General features: G+C 36.2%; 1 protein-coding gene across 2 annotated transcripts; it reads left to right on the top strand.

Annotated features, from left to right (window-relative positions):
- Positions 1–208: 208 nt before the first annotated feature.
- Positions 209–21,236, top strand: mef2b (myocyte enhancer factor 2b). Of its 2 annotated transcripts, none has more exons than XM_055218760.2 (9): positions 209–363; positions 10,633–10,716; positions 11,156–11,359; positions 13,067–13,198; positions 16,158–16,338; positions 17,123–17,268; positions 19,147–19,243; positions 19,354–19,456; positions 19,731–21,236. In XM_055218760.2, exons 2-9 carry the CDS (start codon positions 10,663–10,665, stop codon positions 20,065–20,067), a joined length of 1,254 nt encoding a protein of 417 aa, XP_055074735.2. In that variant the 5' UTR covers positions 209–363; positions 10,633–10,662; the 3' UTR covers positions 20,068–21,236. The 2 variants fall into 2 exon arrangements, with proteins under 2 accessions (XP_055074735.2, XP_055074734.2); XM_055218759.2 differs by having other exon boundaries at positions 17,123–17,286.
- The last annotated feature ends 330 nt before the right edge of the window (positions 21,237–21,566 follow it).

The following is a 21,566-nucleotide window of genomic DNA, read 5'->3' as shown; positions in this document are numbered from 1 at the left end:
TTTTATGCTAAATGCTTAAGATATTTTGGGATTACTTTCATCAATGAATGACGAGGAATAAAGGTGGGGATGATCGACGTATTTCTCAGCCAATAGGAGTTTAAAGGAGGCGGGTGAAAAGTCATTTCCTACCAATCTGACGCCGCTACTACAGGAACTGCTGGAGATGATTGGCGTCTCCTTCTGCCAATGGAAACTGCGAGGGGGCGTGGCATGCACACGCTACTGGCTACTGTACGAAACGCTGCAGATGCGCGCCTGTCAAAAGCGCTCGACGTTGATGTGAACAAAACAAAAACGTCTTGTCATCTGATTTATTATTTTGCAAACTGCTTTTAACCGACTGGTTCCTTTCAGAAGCAGGTAAGATCGGTTTTTTATATTTAAATGTGAATAAGTCGTTTTCCCTGATTACGTTTGGTTTTGGAAATTTAAACACTGAGAAAACAAGAACAAGTTACTATATTTATAACTTAAATATGCCTAATACTTATTATATACGTTTATAAATGGTAGTATAGTCTACATCTATAGTCCTCAGAAGTACATGACAGGCAGCTTTAATGAATTAATATGTGATTTTATGTCAATATTATGTAAATTACTACATTAACACTATTATTAATTGCTTAAATTAATATTTAAGTACTTTGGTTGCTTAATCAAAGGATGCACTACTGATCTCCAACCTTATCTGCTGACATTAAATCCTCATTGTGGTTTTGGTTGGCCTATGTTGCTCTATAGGGACCGTCCACAAAGTTATTATACTGTAAAATAGTTAGGTTGTGGTTTATTTCCTAATATAACACTGTCATAAAACTGTTATAAAGCTATGAGATGTCCACATTATAGACATGCTTTGGTTGCTGTCACATAGTTTGTTTCATATATTTTACCGTATAGTTAATACAAAATAATTTAATTTATTATTTTTAGTACAATAAAGTATTGCACTTCTTGTCGAGTATCAAAGAAAACTGTCTATTGAATTCATACAGTAACTTATTTTTCTATAAAAACAAAATAATGCCGTTGACCATACTTGACTTAAAACTAGGCCGAAAAATGATAAATTTTTCGCACAAACGTCTAATCAAACCACTATCAAACCGATGCACACAAAGTGGTATTGACACATTTTGTCTTAACAAATTCTCACCGCTTTGTTACTCGGTCTAGACCCTTGTGAGTTTACAGATTTTATTAGATTTTGATTGAAGTTTTTCGGACTGGAACCCATTTGTTGCGAGCATGTTTTGTCAGTTAAGCCACAGTAGTGTCCTATCTCCATTTATCTTGTATAATATGTGTTCCTGTAGCTTTTTTTGGTAGAGGTCTTGGGTTCGATCCCCAGGGAGCACACATACTGATAAAAAGTATAGCTTGAATTCACTGCAAGTTGCTTTGGATGAAAGCGTCTGCCCTAAACAAACTGTATACCAAGATCCTCTATATTTAGTATTTTAATCATAAGAACAACAACAGTTTTTTCGAAAACACATCTTCATCCAAATTCAAATTCTCAGGTCGCTCTGTTGCAGGTTTCCCCTTGTCATTTTGTATGCAAATACAAGTCTTAGTTGCTATTTTTGGCACCTTTAGGTTTCTCATCCCACCAATACGTAAACGAACCGCGCGTCAGCCCCCAACAGCTGAACTGTCTGTAAGCTACAGGTGGCAGTTGCGTTTGGTTTTGACCTCCATTACAACTCATTATTTGCCTGCTCAGTGCTCATTTAATTTGTTCCCGTGCTTCAGCGACTTTGACTCGACTTCACAGAGGTGTTTGTTGTTGGTGTTCTGATAGGGTGGACCTCATAAGGGATCAGGCAGTTCCTCCCCTCGTGCCCCAGAGTAAGTGCTCCACTGAGGGATACTGTCAGCGTATGAGTCCACCTCTGTTTGTGTGTAGTCTTTTCCATTGTCTGGTTTCTGGGTGGATCGCACAGGAAGCTGAACTTTCACACTTTACGCTTTTATCCAAAGTGACTTGCAGTGCATATCTATGCATTTTTATCAGTACGTGTGTTCCCTGGGGATCAAACCCATGACCTTTTCACTGCTAACACAATGTTAAATGAGCTTCAGGAATATCACATTAATTATAATTATATTATATATGTGTGGTATCCTGTATAGTATCATATATGTATTTAAAGGTTGTGGGTTCGATTCCCAACACATATACTGATAAAATGTATAGCTTGGATGCGCACTATAAGTCGCTTTGGATAAAGCATCTGCCAAATGCGTAAATGTAATAGTAGAAGCGCTTGAATTCAACACATACACTGTAAAAAAATTGGTTCAAGTTAAAAAAGTAAGTTATCTGGTTGCCTTAAAATTTTTAGTTAATTCAACTTAATTTTTTGAGTTAACTAATATTTTAAGGCATTTTTTAAGTCAATCAGGTAACTTACTTTTTTAACTTGAACCAACTTTTTTACTTTTTTAGGCTCCCATTGTAAATGTTTTTTTAAACCACGATGAAACACATATTTCGGCCTTTGGTCAGCGTTTACCACAGCAACTTCATTTTGTCAAGATATGCTACCCAAAAGTGTGAAACTTCTGAATTTAGTTCAATTTCTGAAGCTGAATTAATCAAATATAATTCTTTACAGAGGTTTCCCAAACAGGTGATTCTCACGAAATCCAGATTTAAAAGGTGTCCAGCATCAGAATTTTTTTTAAAATCCTTTGAAGCCTTTTTTTGCACATATAAGATTAAGGTCTGAACTTACTATAACCATTATTTTTAGAGGATTTAAAAAAAATTCCTATAGAATTATTTAGATGATCATTATCAAAAATTATCATTACCGCAACATGATATTACATTAAATATATGCATTTACAAACTCATGTTTCGGTAATGAGAACTAAAAAGATGTCTAGGTACTATGAAAAACAATATTTCAACTTTTATCTGGAGAGAAAAAATAAGAACTGCTTACCTGGTAGCCATCTTGAGTGTCACAGTCAATTATGTCCCTTCCAACAATTTTTTTGGGCTTAAACAATGATTGAAAATTGTTGTGGAGGATGAGAAAATTGGTCTTGGGCACATTTATATTCCTTATTATTGTCTCTACATTTACTAATGATCACCAAATTCCACATGTTTCTTTACTGTAAATGTTTATAGTATAACATGCACTGAAGCTTTTTATTTTTTTAGATTTTTTAATTATAAATATATCCATGTCAAAGAACCCAAATCCAGTCATGGACACGTTGCGGTAATGAAAATTTTCCCCTTAAATGGGGAAAAAACAACAAATTTGCTTTGTATGATGTCATTTGAAATACTCTTTAATCAAAATGTTTCATGACACCTCATAAGTCTAATTTCGTGAGAATCACCCAAACACTTCATTCATTATTGGTCGGTCAAGCACAACCCCCCGCCCACAACCTCAAATTTGTTGCCTTAATTAATTTCCAAGTGCTAAAAACACACCCTACCATCCTATACTTTGCTTTCATGTACGCTGCTTTTATGTCCAGTTAATTCATTTAATACTGTTCGCTTCATATCAGCAAATTTGAGGAACTTTAAAATTAGCGACCGACACATCGTTTGGTGATAGAGATCTTGTCACCAATGTATTTCACTTCCTCGCGTTACATTTATATCTCATGATCAACTGCCTGGCCCTGACTACAAACCACCTGTCAAGACCTTCAGGAGTCTCTGTGTATGCAACGAACGGATGCTCATGTCAGTATTATCTTATATGGTTATAGTGGCACAAAACGTCAGGTCCTTCGGCTGCCTCAGTGCCACTGGGTGGGTGTGAGGGCAACGGGCACCAGTGGATCGTGGGAACAGCGTCACTCTCTCCGCAAACCACTGGCTTTGAGATGTTAAAAATAGATGAGGTCACTAATATGAGAAAAAAACACGACGGCCAAACTCCCTTGGGATTTTACTTTAGAAAGGGCAGAAAAACGGCTTCTTGTGTATGGACCCATTTTCCGTTATCAAACACGATTTTTGAAAGTTGCAACCAATAAGGAGTGAAGTGAAAAACTTAAGTGTAATGTGAAACTAAAATAAAGAAGTTGATATAAAGTTATCTGCATTCTTCTAGATTATCGTCATTCATTTTACTACTGTAGGTACTACCAATCGCAACCAGGCCAAATGCTAAAACATGACGCATTTTTAAGGAACCACAGACGGTTTCTGCAGAAATTTATCAAATTTTTTGCATGCAATAAAGAATTAATACAGACATAGACTTAGACATAGACATAGTTTAAACTCTCCTGTTAATATTTTGTTTTCAGGGAAAATGAATATGAATCTTAGGTCGCGTCTGAAGGACATAACTAAATAAAAAGTATAATTTTTAAACAAAATGATAACAATTAATACGGATTATCCTGTTCAAAAGTTTACATACCCCTGTCGCTTAATGTATTTTGTAGCCTTCTAGAGCATCAGGAAATGCTTGTGTCTTTTGTAATAGATGTGTGTGAGTCTCTCAATTCTCCTCAGTGTAATACGATGAATCTCAACAACAATGTTTTAAAGGGATCAAACATGCAAAAGGTGCAGGACCTGAAGGGTTTTTCTGAAGGCCGGTGGGCAGTTTAATGCCCAGATCGAACAAGAGACTTACAAACAACAATCACAAAACATAAAAACAGCACTGTAAAAAATTCTGTAGAAATTACAGTATTACTGGTATTACTGGCAACTAGCTGCCAGTAACTTACTGTAGATTTTACATTTATGTTATTTACTGGCAACAGTTTATTCAAAGTTAAATGAACATGAAACATTTTCAGTCTTTATCTTCTACAGTAAGTTACTTGCAAGCAGCTGCATACTTATAGCAGTTTTTTACAGTGATGTTAACTTTTGTAAATGCAGTTATTATTTTGATTTATATGTAAGCATGTTATTTGAAATAGCTTGGACAGTATTAAAGGCAAAAAACATCAAAGCATCTGTCAAATGCATAAACGTTATAGCAAATGTGTGTGCGTCACATCATGCACAAGCTTTGCATTTATAAATTAGTCTTTTATTACAAATTATTTTATTTTGTGAAATACCATGTTTAATATAACAGTATTATTTTGTACAAAGTTAAATGGTTGGATGTTGCATGGTTTTAATAGGAATACACCATAAATAATATTGTAGAAGTATCGTTGAAGTTTATGCTATATTAATCTAATATGTTATACTTTGTGTCACTGTAATCCCTAAGTTTGAGGAAAAAGGAACACGTAGAAAATGAACCTGAATAAAGTCCATATTTGACCCAACGTTGTGTTTTAACTACTCAACTTTCAGGGTTAAAACCAGTGGCGGCTGATGACTTCTTTTCTGAGGAGCGTAATTCAAAATGTTTCATGTGTTTAGCTCGTCATGTCAAAATATGTGTTTGTTGTGTCATGTGAACCATGTCCATCATGCGTCTTGTCCAAATATGTGTTTGTTGCGTCATGTGAACCATGTCCGTCATGCGTCTTGTCCAAAAAAGAAACAAAAAAACATTTGTTTAAATGTAGCTTAAATAAATCAATTGCAACCACTTACCTTAAAAAAATGAAGTAAATTGAATGAATAATTTTTTCAGTGCATATTTGACCCAACTGTGTGTTTTAACAACTCAACCTTTAGGGTTGGTGACTCCTCCTCCGAGGGGCGCATATTCAATATGTGTTGTGTGTTGCTCGTCATGTCAAAATATGTGTTTGTTGCGTCATGTGAACCATGTCCATCATGTGTCTTGTGCAAAAAAGAAACAAAAAAAATTTTGTTTAAATGTAGCTTAAATAAATAAATTGCAACCACTTACCTTAAAAAAATGAAGTAAATTGAATGAATAATTTTTTCAGTGCATATTTGACCCAACTGTGTGTTTTAACAACTCAACCTTTAGGGTTGGTGACTCCTCCTCCGAGGGGCGCATATAGAGACAGAGCGCCGTTATGCAAATTTGAAAACCACGCCCACCGGGGGGGAAATCAATCCAACCGTCTCCATTGAGTTTGTATTGCGAGAAGCCGCCTCCTTGTCATTTCTGGCTTATAACAAAAAACTGAATAATGCCTAAAAGCTGCTGTGTGACAATATGTACAGCTAACAAGCCAAAGAACCCAGAAATAAGTTTTTATAAGCTGTCGAGCCGTAAAACCCAGCCTTTAAGGAGAATAAAGTGGGTCGCCGACTGCGTTTCCCCCTGGTGGACGCAGTTCTACTAATAGAAGTACTATGAAAAGTTGCCTGTGTCCATTTTTGTGTCTTTAGACGCTCGTTTTTTGGGGTCGACAGCTTATAAAAACTTATTTACAGATTAAACTTAAAAACAGAATAATACCTAAAAGCTGCTGTGTGACAAGGTGTACATCTAACACGCCAAAATAATAAATAAATAATTTTTTATAAGCTGTCGACTTCAAAAAACGAGCGTTTAGACACAGAAATGGAAACAGGCAACTTTTCATAGTACTCCTATTAGTAAAACTGCGTCGTAATCTGCTAAACTGCGTAAACTGCGGGGAAACGTAATCGGCGATCCACTTTATTCTCCTTAAAGACTGGGTTTTACGGCTCGACAGCTTATAAAAACTTATTTCTGTGTTCTTTGGCTTGTTAGCTGTACATATTGTCCCAAAGCAGCTTTTAGGCATTATTCAGTTTTTTGTTATAAGCCAGAAATGACAAGGAGGCGGCCCCCTGCAATACAAAGTCAACGGAGACTGTCGGATTGACCTCCCCCCCGGTGGGCGTGGTCCTCAGGTTGTGACGCGCTGCGCTCTGTCTCTATTCAATATGTGTTGTGTGTTGCTCGTCATGTCAAAATATGTGTTTGTTGCGTCATGTGAACCATGTGCATCATGCGTCTTGTTAGAATATGTGCCTGATGCACACGCGTCGACATGTCCACACTGATTTACTCAATTTGTTTAAGGTAAGTGGTCGCAATGAATTTATTTAAGCTACATTAAAAAAAAACGAAACAAGAAACATTTGTTTAAATTTATCTTAAATAATATTGATTGCAACCACTTACCTTAAACAAATTGAATACATTGAATGAATCATTTTTTCAGTGCATATTTGACATTTTTTTAAAGGGACACTTCACCCATTTGCATTAAGCTTTGTATAGTTAGAACCCCTGTCATGTTTTTGAATGGTCATGCATCATTTCCTCAGTTGCCACTGAGACAGGGGAAATACAGATTTCAGTGTTGCACTTCCTTCTTTCAATGATGCAAAAATCATAATTTTGCATCATTGAAAGAAGGAAGTGCTATATTTTTGTTGAGGGAGTGAGACTACAAACACCCCTTTTCTTGGTCAAATAGGCACCAAATTCTAAATGTATGTTACATTTCGACTACAAATATGACACACTTTCCATAAAGATGAATGTTTCTACGGGTGAAATGCTCCTTTAAGGTAAGTGGTCGCAATCAATTTATTAAAACTACATTTAAACAACAACAACAACAAAAATTGAAAAACAAAACAAAACAAAAACATTTGTTTAAATGTAGCTTACATAAATTGATTGCAACCACTTACCTTAAAAAAAAAGAGTAGATTGAATGAATAATTTTTTTCAGTGCATATTTGACCCAACTGTGTGTTTTAACAACTCAACTTTCAGAGTTAAAACCAGTGGCGGCTGGTGACTTCTCTTTCGAGGGGCGCGAATTCAAAATTTGTCATGTGTTGCTCATCATGTCATATTATGTGTTTGTTGCGTCATGTGAACCATGTGCATCATGCATCTTGTTAGAATGTGTGCCTTATGCACACGCGTCGACATGTCCACACTGAAAAAAAATGATTCATTAACTTTACTCAATTTGTTTAAGGTAAGTGGTCGCAATCAATTTATTTAAGCTACATTAAAAACAAAACAAAAAAAAAACATTTGTTTAAATGTATCTTAAATAATATTGATTGCAACCACTTACCTTAAACAAATTGAGTACATTGAATGAATCATTTTTTTCAGTGCATATTTGACCCAACTGTGTGTTTTAACAACTCAACCTTTAGAGTTAAAACCAGTGGCGGCCGGTGAATTCTCTTACGAGGGGCCACAAATTCAAAATGTGTCATGTGTGTTGCTCCTCATGTCAAATTATGTGTTGTTGCGTCATGTGAACCATGTGCATCATGTGTCTTGTTAAAATATGTGCCTGATGCACACACGTCCACATGTCCACACTGAAAAAAATAATTCATTAAATTTGCTCAATTTTTTAAAGTAAATGGTCCGCAATCAATTTATTTAAGCTACATTTAAACAAAAAATTTTAAAAAACAAAACAAAAAAACATATGTTTAAATGTAGCTTAAATAAATTGATTGCAACCACTTACCTTAAAAAAATGAAGTAAATTTAATGAATAATTTTTTTCAGTGCATATCTGACCCAACTGTGTGTTTTAACAACTCAACTTTCAGGGTTAAAACCAGTGATGGTTTTAACCAGCAGGCTCGAATTTGACCTCACGCATCATGTAAACTTATGTGCATCACGCGTGAGGTCAAAATACGAGCCTGATGCAGACGCTTCGAAGGGGTTTATGATAAAAGAGATGCTCGCGTTTGCCAGATACTTGCTAAATCTCATGTTTAGAGTTAAGTGTCTTGCGAGTATTTTGTGAACATGAGTGTCTCTTTTATAATAAACTGTTTTGACGCATGTGGAGCAGGCGCATATTTTGACAAGACGCATGATGCACATGGTTGACATGACCCAACAAACACATATTTTGAAATGATGAGCCACACACATGACGGGCTACATGCATGTTGTGATCAGCTTTGCATTGTGCACCCTCGAAAAAGAAGTCACCCGCCACCACTGGTTAAAACAACCCAACATTTTTTCAGCCAACATTGGCTTAACTTAGCACCCTCTTCTATTCGTTACATCATCAACACGCTCACTTGTAAAGCTTATTCATAGCCGCTGTATTTTGCTACTTATTTTGTCTGTTGATTTGTCTGTTTTCTCCTGCTTCTATTAATGTAAAGCTGCTTTGATACAATTACCTATTGTGAAAAGCGCTATTTAAATAAAATTGAATTGAATTAAATTTTAAAAGTGTGTAAACATGAAAAATCATTCAATAACTGAAAGCCTAAAATATTACATGAATCTGCAACAGATGGAATATATATAGAAATTACATAAAACATTTCTACCCCCCTTTCTCCCAAAATCAATTATTTGTGTCCATTTGGCTCATGGGAGAGCAGGGGGTGGATAAAACTTTCCCTCCATTGAAACTCTATTATTCTAAGTGCGGTTGTAAGGCTAATGTTAACATAACTGTACCTTTAAATGGAGATGACATATTTTTAACCCGTGCCCTGTGGAAATGCTGGTGTTTGTGCTGAAATAACACAGACTGCGGGGGTGTTGGCCTGCCAACTTTATTCTCAACTGGGTCTCCGGAGGGGTTAAGTACACAATGTTGGGTATTTTACAGTATTATAGGAATTTGGGGTGGTAGTTGGGTATCGGCTAAACTCATAATAACACATGAACAAAGGAAATATGTAGCTTAAAGGAATATTCCATTTTCTTAAAAGAAAAATCCAGATAATTTACTCACCACCATGTCATCCAAAATGTTGATGTCTTTCTTTGTTCAGTCGAGAAGAAATTATGTTTTTTGAGGAAAACATTGGTGGATTTTTCTCATTTTAATGGACTTTAATAGAGCCCAACATTTAATACTTAACTCAACACTTAACAGTTTTTTTCAACGGTCTATAAACGATCCCAAACGAGGCATAAGGGTCTTATCTAGCGAAACGATTGTCATTTTTGACAAGAAAAATAAAAAATATCCACTTTTAAACCACAACTTCTCGTCTAAATCCAGTCGTGATGCGCCAGCGTGACCCCACGCAATACGTCAAGAGGTCACAGAGGACGAACGCAAACTCCGCCCCAGTGTTTACAAATGTGTTGAAAGAGGACCGTTCCTACGTTGTTGTATGTCAACTGATACTAATTAATGTCTTTGTGTCAGTTTATTGTTTAAAATGGTCCGCAAATTTGCGTTTTATATATGTAACACGTGACCTCCCTACGTCACTACGCATTTATGTTAGGTCGCGCTGGACCGGACCTAGACGAAAAGTTGTGTTTAAAAGAGCATATTTTTTATTTTTCTTGTCAAAAATAACAATCGTTTTGCTAGATAAGACCCTTATGCCTCGTTTGGGATCGTTTATAAACCTTTGAAACTCCGTTGAAAAAAACTGTTAAGTGTTAAGTTAAGTATTAAATGTTGGGCTCTATTAAAGTCCATTAAAATGAGAAAAATCCTGCAATGTTTTCTTCAAAAAACATAATTTCTTCTCGACTGAACAAAGAAAGACATCAACATTTTGGATGACATGGTGGTGAGTGAATTGTCTGGATTTTTCTTGTAGGAAAATGGACTAATCCTTTAACTACATTAGGAATCCAAAGTTCAGGGTTTCAATCCCAAAAGTACAAATGGGTGGGTGGGACGGTACTTTAAGGTACTAATATGCACCCTTTCAGTAAAAAAGTGTACTTTTTGTACCTTTATTTAAGAACTAGGAGGACTGATTATTTATTTTTAAACTTTTAACAGGTTAATTACCTGCATTAAACACAGAAAATTATGGGGCGTAAGAAAATACAGATCTCTCGGATCCTCGACCAACGCAACCGACAGGTTGGTACTTTTTTACTTCGACTCTGTTTAAAGCATTGAAAATGTGTTCCTGTAGCTCAATAAGTAGTGCAAATTTGAAGATTCCATTAATTTATCTTGAAATGACTGTAAAATGCTTTAAATTAAAGCGCCTATCAAATGCATAAGTGTAATGTACATGAAACACCATTGGCAATTAATTATTTTCCACAGTTAATATGGGTCTTTCAGATCTTGTACCCAAGGATTAAACTAGGTGGTATTTTCACACCTGATATAATAGGCATCAAGCGCCAATGCTCTTGGTTCTAGCTCTACCTAACAGCGTGATATTTTAAGCAACCCCAGGATCTCAATGTGTGAAACGCAGTCTCGCTACGTCCTAAATACATGTTCAAAAAAAGACATCATAGCAGTGGTATTTGTAACAATAGTACTGTGGTTTCTTGGCCTCCCCAAGGTGACATTTACCAAGCGCAAGTTCGGTCTGATGAAAAAGGCTTACGAGCTGAGCGTGTTGTGCGACTGCGAGATCGCCCTCATCATTTTCAACAGCACAAACCGACTGTTTCAGTATGCCAGCACCGACATGGACAAAGTACTGCTGAAGTACACCGAATACAGCGAACCTCATGAAAGCCGTACCAATAATGACATACTGGAGGTACGTGCCAAATATCTTCTTTCTGAAAAGGCCTTTTTTAACCCTTGTATTGTGTTCGATTTTTGTGACGATTTTGATGGAGGGGGTCAAACTGACCCTAATTGGATTCATAGCAATTGCCTAAAAATATATGTGAAATTGACCGGCGAACATCAAAATCATAATTTTTTTGTTAAAAACCCACTTCAAAACATCAGTGTATCTTAACTTTGCATTCATGGCCCTAAATGAGAAAAAGTGACCAAATGTCTGGAAGACAAATATAACTTGAAGGGATAGTTCACTTTGAGATGAAGATTCTGTCATCATTTACTCATCCTCATGTTGTTCTAAACCTGTATGAATTTATTTTTCTGATGAACACAATAGAAGATTGGTTAACACACAGCAGTAAGTGACCACTGACTTCCATTGTAGGAAAAACATATTTTGGAAGTATTGTGATAAATGACTAAGAAAATATTTTGATAAATGATTGTAGCACACAGTTGACGGAACACATTAAATTCCATCATATTTTTTTATTCCTTCTACGGAAGTCTATGGTCACTTACTGCTGTGTGTTTACCATTATTTCTCAAAATATCTTCTTTTGTGTTTATAAGAAAAAATAAATTCATAAAGGTTTATAACAACATGAGGATGAGTAACTGATGACAGAATTTTCATTTTAAAGTGAACTATCCCTTTAAGTAGTATTTCATATACATTATAAATAGAAATGATAGCTCACTTTTACCATCTGTGCCTGTAAATGTTTTTTCAGTACTCAAAAGAGTGAGGAGAAGCATTTTTACCCACATTTCAGGATAGTAAAACACCAATATAGCAACACCGAAAACACATATTTAATTTGGGTACAGTTGCTTTGGAAAAAAATGTGGGTCAAATTGACCCGCGAACATCAAAATTGTTACAAAATTATTTGCGTACATTTCAAAACATATCAGCGTATCCTAACTTTGCATGCATGTTCATGGCTATAAATGAGAAAAAGTTTCGAGAATAAAATCACTTAAAGGGGACATATAATGAAAATCTGACTTTTTCCATGTTAAAGTGCTATAATTGGGTCCCTAGTGCTTTTATCAAGCTTGAAAATGTAAAAAGATCAACCCAGCAACTTAGTTTTGGTAAACTATTCTGTGCAAGCATGTGAAAAAATAGCTCACTGAAATTTGTCTCCCCTTGTGATGTCAGAAGGGGATAAAACCGCCCCTTAATCTGCACTATCCAACCACAGCACTGCCATTTAGTGCAGACATCAGCTCATTTGCATTTTAAGGACACACCCAAACGGCACATTTTTGCCCATGCCTACAAAGTGGTGATTTAAACATACTACCATAAATGATCTATATGATATTTTGAGCATAAGTACTCCAGGGACAACAAAGATTTATTTTACATCTTTAAAAAGTCTTGTGAAATGTCGCCTTTAACTGGTTAACTGTTTTTTCCGACAGCTTAAAAATCAAAACGGGTCAAATTGAACTGGAACATAATACAAGGGTTAAAGTTATGTCGTTGCCTGTGTGGTTTCTGTTTTTGATCAATTTTATTGTAATGGAACCAATCAGCTTTCATCAGTTTTATATCACAGCAGTGGCTTAACACATCCTTTAGATTCGGATAGGGTATGGAATTCATGGTGTTCGATTTACCCGTGTCATGTCCTGCTTCCCACTTTTTTCTGTTTCTGTCCAGACTTTGAGAAGGAAAGGATTGGGACTGGATGGTTCTGAGTTGGTTGACCATGAAGATAGCTCTTCAATCGGAGCAGAGAAATACCAGCTTGGTGATGGTATGGATCTGTCCGTTGCTCGCCAACGCTATTACGTGAGTAAAGTGTTTTTTTAACAATGCACAATAAATCATGAACATTGCATGCATTAAATCAGGCCTACAATCATCACACCTTGTAGGCAGTGGCGGCTCGTGACTGCCCATCCGAGGGGCGCAAAATATGTGTTTGTTGCGTCATGTGAACCATGTGCATCAGGTAAGTGCCTGCTGCATATGCGTCAAGGCTGTTTGTGATAAAAGAGACGCTCACGTTCAAAAAGTACAAGCAAGACAGCTTAACAGTAAACTTTGATTACGCATGAGATTATGCGAGTATCTGGCAAACGCGAGCGTCTCTTTTATCGTGAACCCTTTGGGCGCATCTGCAGCGGGCACTTGTTTTGACAGGACACGTGATACACATAAGTTCACTCGATGCGCAGAACACATTTTTGAAATTACAAACCACACACATGACGGGCTACATACATGTTGTGACGAACTTCACCTCGAGCGCCCTCGAAAAAAGAAGTCACTGGCCGTCACTGCTTATAGGCCTAATCACTGTTGACTTTGCTTTTGCATTACAAGTTATTTAGGCAAAAAACGACATATAGCCAAATTTATTTTGGCTAGATGCAATTTACTCATAGCTGGAATATATTGGGTCTATAGTTAACCTAGACAAGGGGTTTTCAAACAAGAAGGTTCCAAGGGGTCCCCAGAAATTGACAAAGAGAAAACGTCTAAGAGATAAACTGTAAAAAGTCTATATGTAGGCAATTGTTTAAGTTTCTTAACAATTTGCAGTTTTTATAATTTTACAATTACAATTTATCTAACACAGTTTAAATGTTTCTTTATAAGATAATATAGATCAGGGGTCTCCAACCTTTTTGTGAGCAAGGGCACAATGGATAAAACAATCTGGAGGGCTACTTTTTGATATAGTCTACTCAAAACATTTTTGTTTTACTTATCGATTTTATTTTATTACGAGGGCACCATGTTGGAGACCCCTGATATAGATATATATTTTAGGAAGGGGGTCCCTCGCTTTAGGTTCATCATATGTGGGGGTCCATGCCATTAAAAAGTTTGAAAATCCCCAATTTAGACAGTGAAATGATGGCTATTGCTTGCTGTGTGGATACTACTTACTGAGAAAAACCTAGCGATTGAATGTTTCTCCTTATCTTAATACATTTTGATCTAAAGGTTTATAATAAATGCTTGAAATTATATTTTGATTAAAAAAAATCTGGGGTTGTTTTCAACCTATGGCTGGGTTTAATATTGTCAAATCCACCAGCTGGGTTAAATCGACTTGGAGCATCTAAAGGGTTTATGATAAAAGAGACGCTCGCGTTTGCCAGATACTCGCATAATCTCACGCGTAATCAGAGTTTACTATTAACCCATTTGCGCCTAAACATTACATCTACCACTGGTGCGCGCAGCATCAGGTGCAAATGGGGTAAGGGAGTGTCTTGCGTTTTTATCATAAACTATTTTGACACATGGTTAACATGACGCAATAAACACATTTTGAAACCACAAGCAACACACGACACTCCAAACACTTTTTAATTAGCGCCCCTTGGATGAGCGGGCACAAGCCGCCAGTGCCCAACTCCTATAGACCATTTTGCAAGATGTAAACAACAATGGTCCAAAAGGATTTCCTTTTGTTTTTAAGTTTTTTAGTTCACATTTATTTTACATTTTGACCAGGCCCGCATTCAGGTTAGGCCCATGTCATATAAAATTACCATTCAAAAATCGTATTTTTAACAATGATGCTTTTACTATTATTCAGTATATATATATATATATATATATATATATATATATATATATATATATATGTGGATAAAAAAAATATATGTGTATATATATATATATATATATATATATATATATATATATATATATATATATATATATATATATTTTATCCACACACACACATGTATGCTTTATATATGCTATATATATATATATTAGGGCTGGGCATAGATTAATCTCATACAAAATAAAAGTAATTTTTTGCATAACATATGAGTTTGTGCTGTGTGTGATTATTATTTATATATAAATACACACGCATTCATGTATGCATTTTAGAAACATTTACATGTCTATATACATTTATTTATATTTTTATAAATTCTATATTAGAATCTAGTTCAAAAATTTCTGTTGGTTGTATTTTGTTCTAATATTAATTAATATTAGGGCTGTCAAAAGATTAATCACAATTAATCTCATACAAAATAAAAGTTTGTATTTGCATAATGTATTTGTTTGTTTATTTTGTGTAATTATTTTATATATATAAATACACACATACATGTATAATTTAAGAAAAAACTTATGTATGTATATATATTTTTTATCTATATATATATATATATAATATAAAATATACCGAAATCTAATATATATATATATACACATGTAAAAGTTTCTTAGATCCATACATCCAATGTTTGTGTATTTATATATACAAAATAATTACACACAGTGCGCACACACACATATATTATGCAAAAACAAACTTTTAGTTCGTATGCAATTAATCGCGATTAATCTTTTGACAGCCCTAATCAATTTTTTATATTAATATTTTCTTCAGTGTTAAAAAACTGAAACAGGAAGTGCTTCTGCACCAGTGTTGCTTACATCTTGTGTGAAAAAGATAAAATATACAATATAGAAATAAAGATTGTATAATGCAGGTCTTTATTTTTTGGTATAGTGTACTCCCAATATGTGCATATGTGATCCATCTCAAGCTATTTTTGTGATCTACTGTTTTTATAAAATCATCCTACATAATATAAAGAACTTGAATGTGAAATCAAACTTTGATGCTTCTCACCTCATCATTACATTACGAGACTTTAGCCTGGATTTCACAGACATGGTCACATATATGCACAGTGGACACGTTTATCTAAAATGCCCTCAAAAATGTATTAACATTTTTATATTTCAAATCTTGTCCCAGGCGTCTTCACACCTCCCTACAGAAGCACAGATGATGGGTTCAAGTAGTGAGAATGGCTACACCAACTCATCCAATCCAAACCTAGGGAGGACACTGCCCTACAAATCCCTATGCAACAGATCCGGCTCGGACGGTTCTGGAGGCTCCAACTCCCATGCGGCACTAGCAGGCCCGCATTCAGGTAAGGCCCATATCATATAAAATTACCATTAAAGAATCTTATTTTTAACAATGATGCTTTTGCTATTATTTAGTATTATTAGATATGCTATTATATGTATATAAATGTCTGCTTTATATAGACATTTACTACATTCATAGCCCAAATTATAAAATGTATATTATAAATGGCCATATATTTTTTGATGGGTTCAAACAGAAAGTTAGTATGGACCGCTCCCCGAGTGGAGTATTTTAGTTCTTTGTTCACAGGAAGCTCTCTTATATATGAAAGCCCCCCCCGCTTTTCAGCCACAAACACATATGAGACAGTACCTAAAGGCTAAGCTGTGGTTTTTCAGCAGAACATCACACCTGCTGAACTTTATGAGGCTGCTCTCCATCCATTTAACTATTAGCGGGGCATCATGGGAATCTTCTCAAGCAGTGTTACCTGCGTGTTATGTTGTGGTCAGAATCCAACGTTAAAGCGTTAAACGCACCAGAACATAGCAACTTATGCTGACCGCGGACTTACAAATAAATCCTTTTAGATGTAGAGGCAGACGCCCTGGCTCTTGTAGGTCTGAAAGCTTGTGGCCGCGTTGAACCGTCAACTCGAGGCAGGTTCACACATATCAGTGGAATTCGTGCAGGTGTCAAATCTAGATAGTGCATTAAAGCCATATGGTGAAGGAGACTTCTCCTTTTACTGACCGACAGAGATGGAGGGAGGGAGAATGAGAGAGAAACCGAAAAAAATTTGCAGCCACATCTTGTTTTTCACTTCCCATATGACTGTGAAGGTGTGGGCTATTCGACGTTCACCCATGGCAACCTGAGCAGAGGTTTGGAGATGAAAACTCCGCCCCCTCTGGGTGTCACCGGCGACGGACGGCGAATCGACCTGCATGGCGGCCTGTGCGGAACACGCAGTAATTTAAGCAATGCAGTGAGAGAGTCCACCAAAGTACTCATCTATCTATCATCCATCAATCCATCTATCGTTCTGTGTTTCTTTCTTTTGTCTGTCTGTCTGTCTGTCTGTCTGTCTGTCCGTCCGTTCATCCATCCATCAGTCTGTTTGTCTGTTTATCCATCCATTTATTGTTCTGTTTTTGTTTGTCTGTCTGTCTATCCATCAATCTGTCTGTCTATATGTCTGTCTATACATCTGTCTATCATCCATTCATCTATTGTTCGTTCTTTCTGTCTGTCTGTCTCTGTCTATTATCTGTCTGTGTTTCTTTCTGTCTGTCTGTCCGTCCGTTCATCCATCCATCAGTCTGTTTGTCTGTTTATCCATCCATCTATTGTTCTGTTTTTGTTTGTCTGTCTGTCTATCCATCAATCTGTCTGTCTATACATCTGTCTATCATCCATTCATCTATTGTTCGTTCTGTCTGTCTGTCTGTCTGTCTGTCTGTCTGTCTGTCTATTATCGTTCTGTGTTTCTTTCTGTCTGTCTGTCTGTCCGTCCGTTCATCCATCCATCCATCAGTCTGTCTGTCTATCCATCCATCTATTGTTCTTTCTTTCTGTTTTTGTTTGTCCGTCTGTCTATCCATCAATCTGTCTGTCTATATGTCTGTCTATACAACTGTCTATCATCCATCCATTTATTGTTCTGTCTGTCTGTCTATTCGTCTTTCTATCCATCTGTCCGTCTGTCCATCCATCAGTCTGTCTGTCTGTCTGTCTGTCTATCCATCCATCCATCTATTGTTCTGTCTGTCTATCATTTTATCTATTGTTCTGTTTTTGTCTGTCTGTCTATACGTCTATACGTCTGTCTACCCATCCATCTGTCTTTCTATACATCTGTCTATCATCCATCCATCTATTGTTCGTTCTGTCTGTCTGTCTGTCTCTCTGTCTATCTATCTTTCTGTACATTTGTCTGTCTGTCTGTCTGTCTTTCCATTTATCCATCTATTGTTCTTTATGTCTGTTTTTGTCGGTTTATCTGTCTATCCATCTGTCTGTCTATCTATCCATCTGTCTGTCTATACATCTGTCTATCATCCATCCATCTGTTGTTCTGTCTGTCTGTTTTTGTCTGTCTGTCTATACGTCTGTCTACCCATCCATCTGTCTTTCTATACATCTGTCTATCATCCATCCATCTATTGTTCGTTCTGTCTGTCTGTCTGTCTGTCTCTCTGTCTATCTATCTTTCTGTACATTTGTCTGTCTGTCTGTCTGTCTTTCCATTTATCCATCTATTGTTCTGTCTGTCTGTTTTTGTCTGTTTATCTGTCTATACATCTGTCTGTCTATCTATAAGTCTGTCTATATGTCTGTCTATATGTCTGTCTATATGTCTGTTTATCCATCCATCCATCTATTGTTCTGTCTGTCTGTCTGTCTGTCTATTGTTCTATCTTTCTGTTTTTGTCTGTCTGTCTATACGTCTGTCTATCCATCCATCTGTCTGTCTATATGTTTGTCTGTCTGTCTATCCATCCATCTATTGTTCTGTCTGTCTATTGTTTTATCTATTGTTTTGTCTGTCTGTTTTTGTCTGTCCGTCCATCCATCCATCCATCCATCCATCTGTCTGTCTATAAGTTTGTCTATACATCTGTCTGTCTGTCTGTCTGTGCATCTATCTATCTATCTATCTATCTATCTATCTATCTATCTATCTATCTATCTATCTATCTATCTATCTATCTATCTATCTATCTATCTAATTGAGTTTATTTTATACAAAGATGATTTTATTTCCTTAAGTGTCACGTTGTTTTGTTTATCATTCATGTAAAGCAAAGGTACCGTGTGAAATATTGTAGTTTATTAAATTTGTGCGTTCTTGGTTTCTATCCAGAGGGCTTTGTATCAGAGTATGCACGGTGGAGGTCACATGATGACTATGGGAAAGACAGGATTACTGGGGCACAGCCTGGGGAACTACGGGCCCACAGGTGAGTAAACTTGCAAAGACAGCAAAAATTATGAATTTAAGGTTTACCTTCAGTTTTTATTTCTTAAGTGTAAATAAATAATGGATATCCATTGGTCATTTCTGTCTTAGACTACAGTCATCCTGGTTACGCTGTGGGTTATCAGCGCAATTCTATGAACACATGGCAATCTCTGAATCATCAGGATGCCCACCAATCCATGATCAGCTCTGGGTGAGACATATTCTGTTTCTCCTGATATATACTAACATGTCTATTTGTATTATGATATTGTGTTATACCATTGTACTTCAATGCATACTATACTATAAGTTAAACGATAGTATTACTTTTATCCAAATTGACTTACAGTGCATTCAATCTATACATTTTATCAGCATCTGTGTTCCCTGCGATCAACCCCTTACCTTTGCGTCATTGTAGTACCATTGTGCCACTCGTTCATGTCTAATCTGACTCAAAGGTGTGTATGTCATTTCCATTGTAGGATGAGCTCAGCAGGAGGCTGCTCGTACCCGTCCCACAGCTCCTCCCCTACCTCCCCGACACACCCCTCCCTGAACCTGAGCATCAAATCAGAGCGCACCTCTCCTGACCACACTCTATCAGCCACGCCCCCCGCCCATCACATGGTGCAACACTCGCCAATGGAAGAGCCTAAAGTTATGAGCCACGTTCCTCCAAAAGAATACACCGCTTTGGAGAGAGACGAGGTGAAGAAGGGAGGTTTCTCCAGCCAGCAGGGTCCGCACAGAGACCCTGGAGAAGAGAAATGCGATCATTCTCTGAAGCAGCGAGACATCAGTAATGGATGGATAAGATAGTCCATAAAAAGATTCATTATTAAAATAATCATTCTGGGTTCACCGATTCTGAGCTTCAGTAGTCTAACATTTTCAAGAATTGGTTCTGGTTTGATTTGTCAATGCATTATATAAGCAGGGAAGGAGATACTTTTAAGAGGGTCTCTTATGATTTTAAGTTTAAGGAAAACTAGCAACCACTTCCTTTTGCTGCTTGAAATATATTGGTACACCGTCAAAAATAATGGTCAAAAAATGGTCCCATCTGTCACTGGGGCGGTACCCTTTCAAAACGTACACCTTTGCAGTGTTCATATTAATACCTCAGAGGTACATATTGGTACTAAATGTATACATTTTTGAGCACCAAATGTATAGCTTTCAAGAGGTTTGACATTTTTTGACTCATTTTTTTTCTGACAGTGTTTTTATTTTAATGCCACATTTTATAGATGAACTCATTTGTCTCATTTGTTTTTATCAAACGCTTTTATCCAAAGCGACTTACAGTGCATTTAATCTATAGGCCTACGTTGTTTATACATTATGTGTGTTCCCTGCGAGTTAAACCTATCACTTTTGTTTTAAGGAACAGACAGTTTTATACCTTTTCTGTGTGTTTTTAACTTTTTTGTGTTTATAAGAAACATTTGCTTAATGTAACATGCATTGTATATTTTCAGGTGAACACTTAAAAGATCAATGCAAATGCAATGTAGATTACATAATCAGTTTTACAATAAACAAACCAAAAATTGCAGCCATGATGCACACATTAATAACATTTTCACTTTACCAGAGCAACATTTAAATATCAATGCTGCTCCAGTTTACAATTGTGATTTATGCCATAATGTAAATTACTGTAAAGTCAAGCATTCATGTAAATGATCTTTACTCAGGACAGTGTTTTCAGGTACATGATGTAATAATATTTTTAACATTTTTAAGTAGATGATTTTGTTTTCATAATATGCAATATCCTGTCGCAGTGTTTTCACTTGGCATTGCTTTAATTTTATGTTTCCACCTGTATGCTTGTTTTATGAGTTTTGTGTGAATAATGTATACCGGCTTCAAGTTTGTTTCAGTGTCCACTAGAGGGCAGCACATGACCCCAAAATCATACATCAGGCACCTCTGAAAACTTGCAAATTATACTTTGTAAACTTTAATAAAAAATTATTACAACCACATCGTTGCCTAACATGTCCTTAACTTGTCCTAATGGTTCAACCCTGTATCACGCAAATACGTGACTATTTCACATATGGACCAACGTGAAAATGTCACGTTGTGCCGCGTTTGAACGTGAGCATGTCACGTTTTCCGTTTGTGTCACTGTCACGTATTGGTTACTCAACTTTTTTGTCCTATTTTCAAACCATTGTCGCTTCGGTTTAGGGTTAGATTTACATAAAATTACATCCTTACCTAAACAAACTCTAACCCCAACGTCAGGCGACAATTTAAAGTTTAGAAAATATAAAAGAATAAGTCTTGTATCTTTTTTTTATAAA

This window comes from Misgurnus anguillicaudatus, chromosome 23 (genome assembly GCF_027580225.2).
Source record: "Misgurnus anguillicaudatus chromosome 23, ASM2758022v2, whole genome shotgun sequence".
NCBI classification, from domain to species: domain Eukaryota; kingdom Metazoa; phylum Chordata; class Actinopteri; order Cypriniformes; family Cobitidae; genus Misgurnus; species Misgurnus anguillicaudatus.
The sequence above is the reverse complement of the archived record's forward strand: the minus strand, read 5'-3'. Positions and strand labels throughout refer to the sequence as shown.

Coding starts and splice junctions, on each gene's coding strand:
- mef2b (XM_055218759.2), top strand. CDS start 10,663: ATGGGGCGTAAGAAAATACAGATCTCTCGGATCCTCGACCAACGCAAC. Junction 13,199..16,157: donor TTGCTCGCCAACGCTATTAC/GTGAGTAAAGTG, acceptor ATCTTGTCCCAG/GCGTCTTCACACCTCCCTAC. Junction 19,244..19,353: donor GGGGAACTACGGGCCCACAG/GTGAGTAAACTT, acceptor TTTCTGTCTTAG/ACTACAGTCATCCTGGTTAC.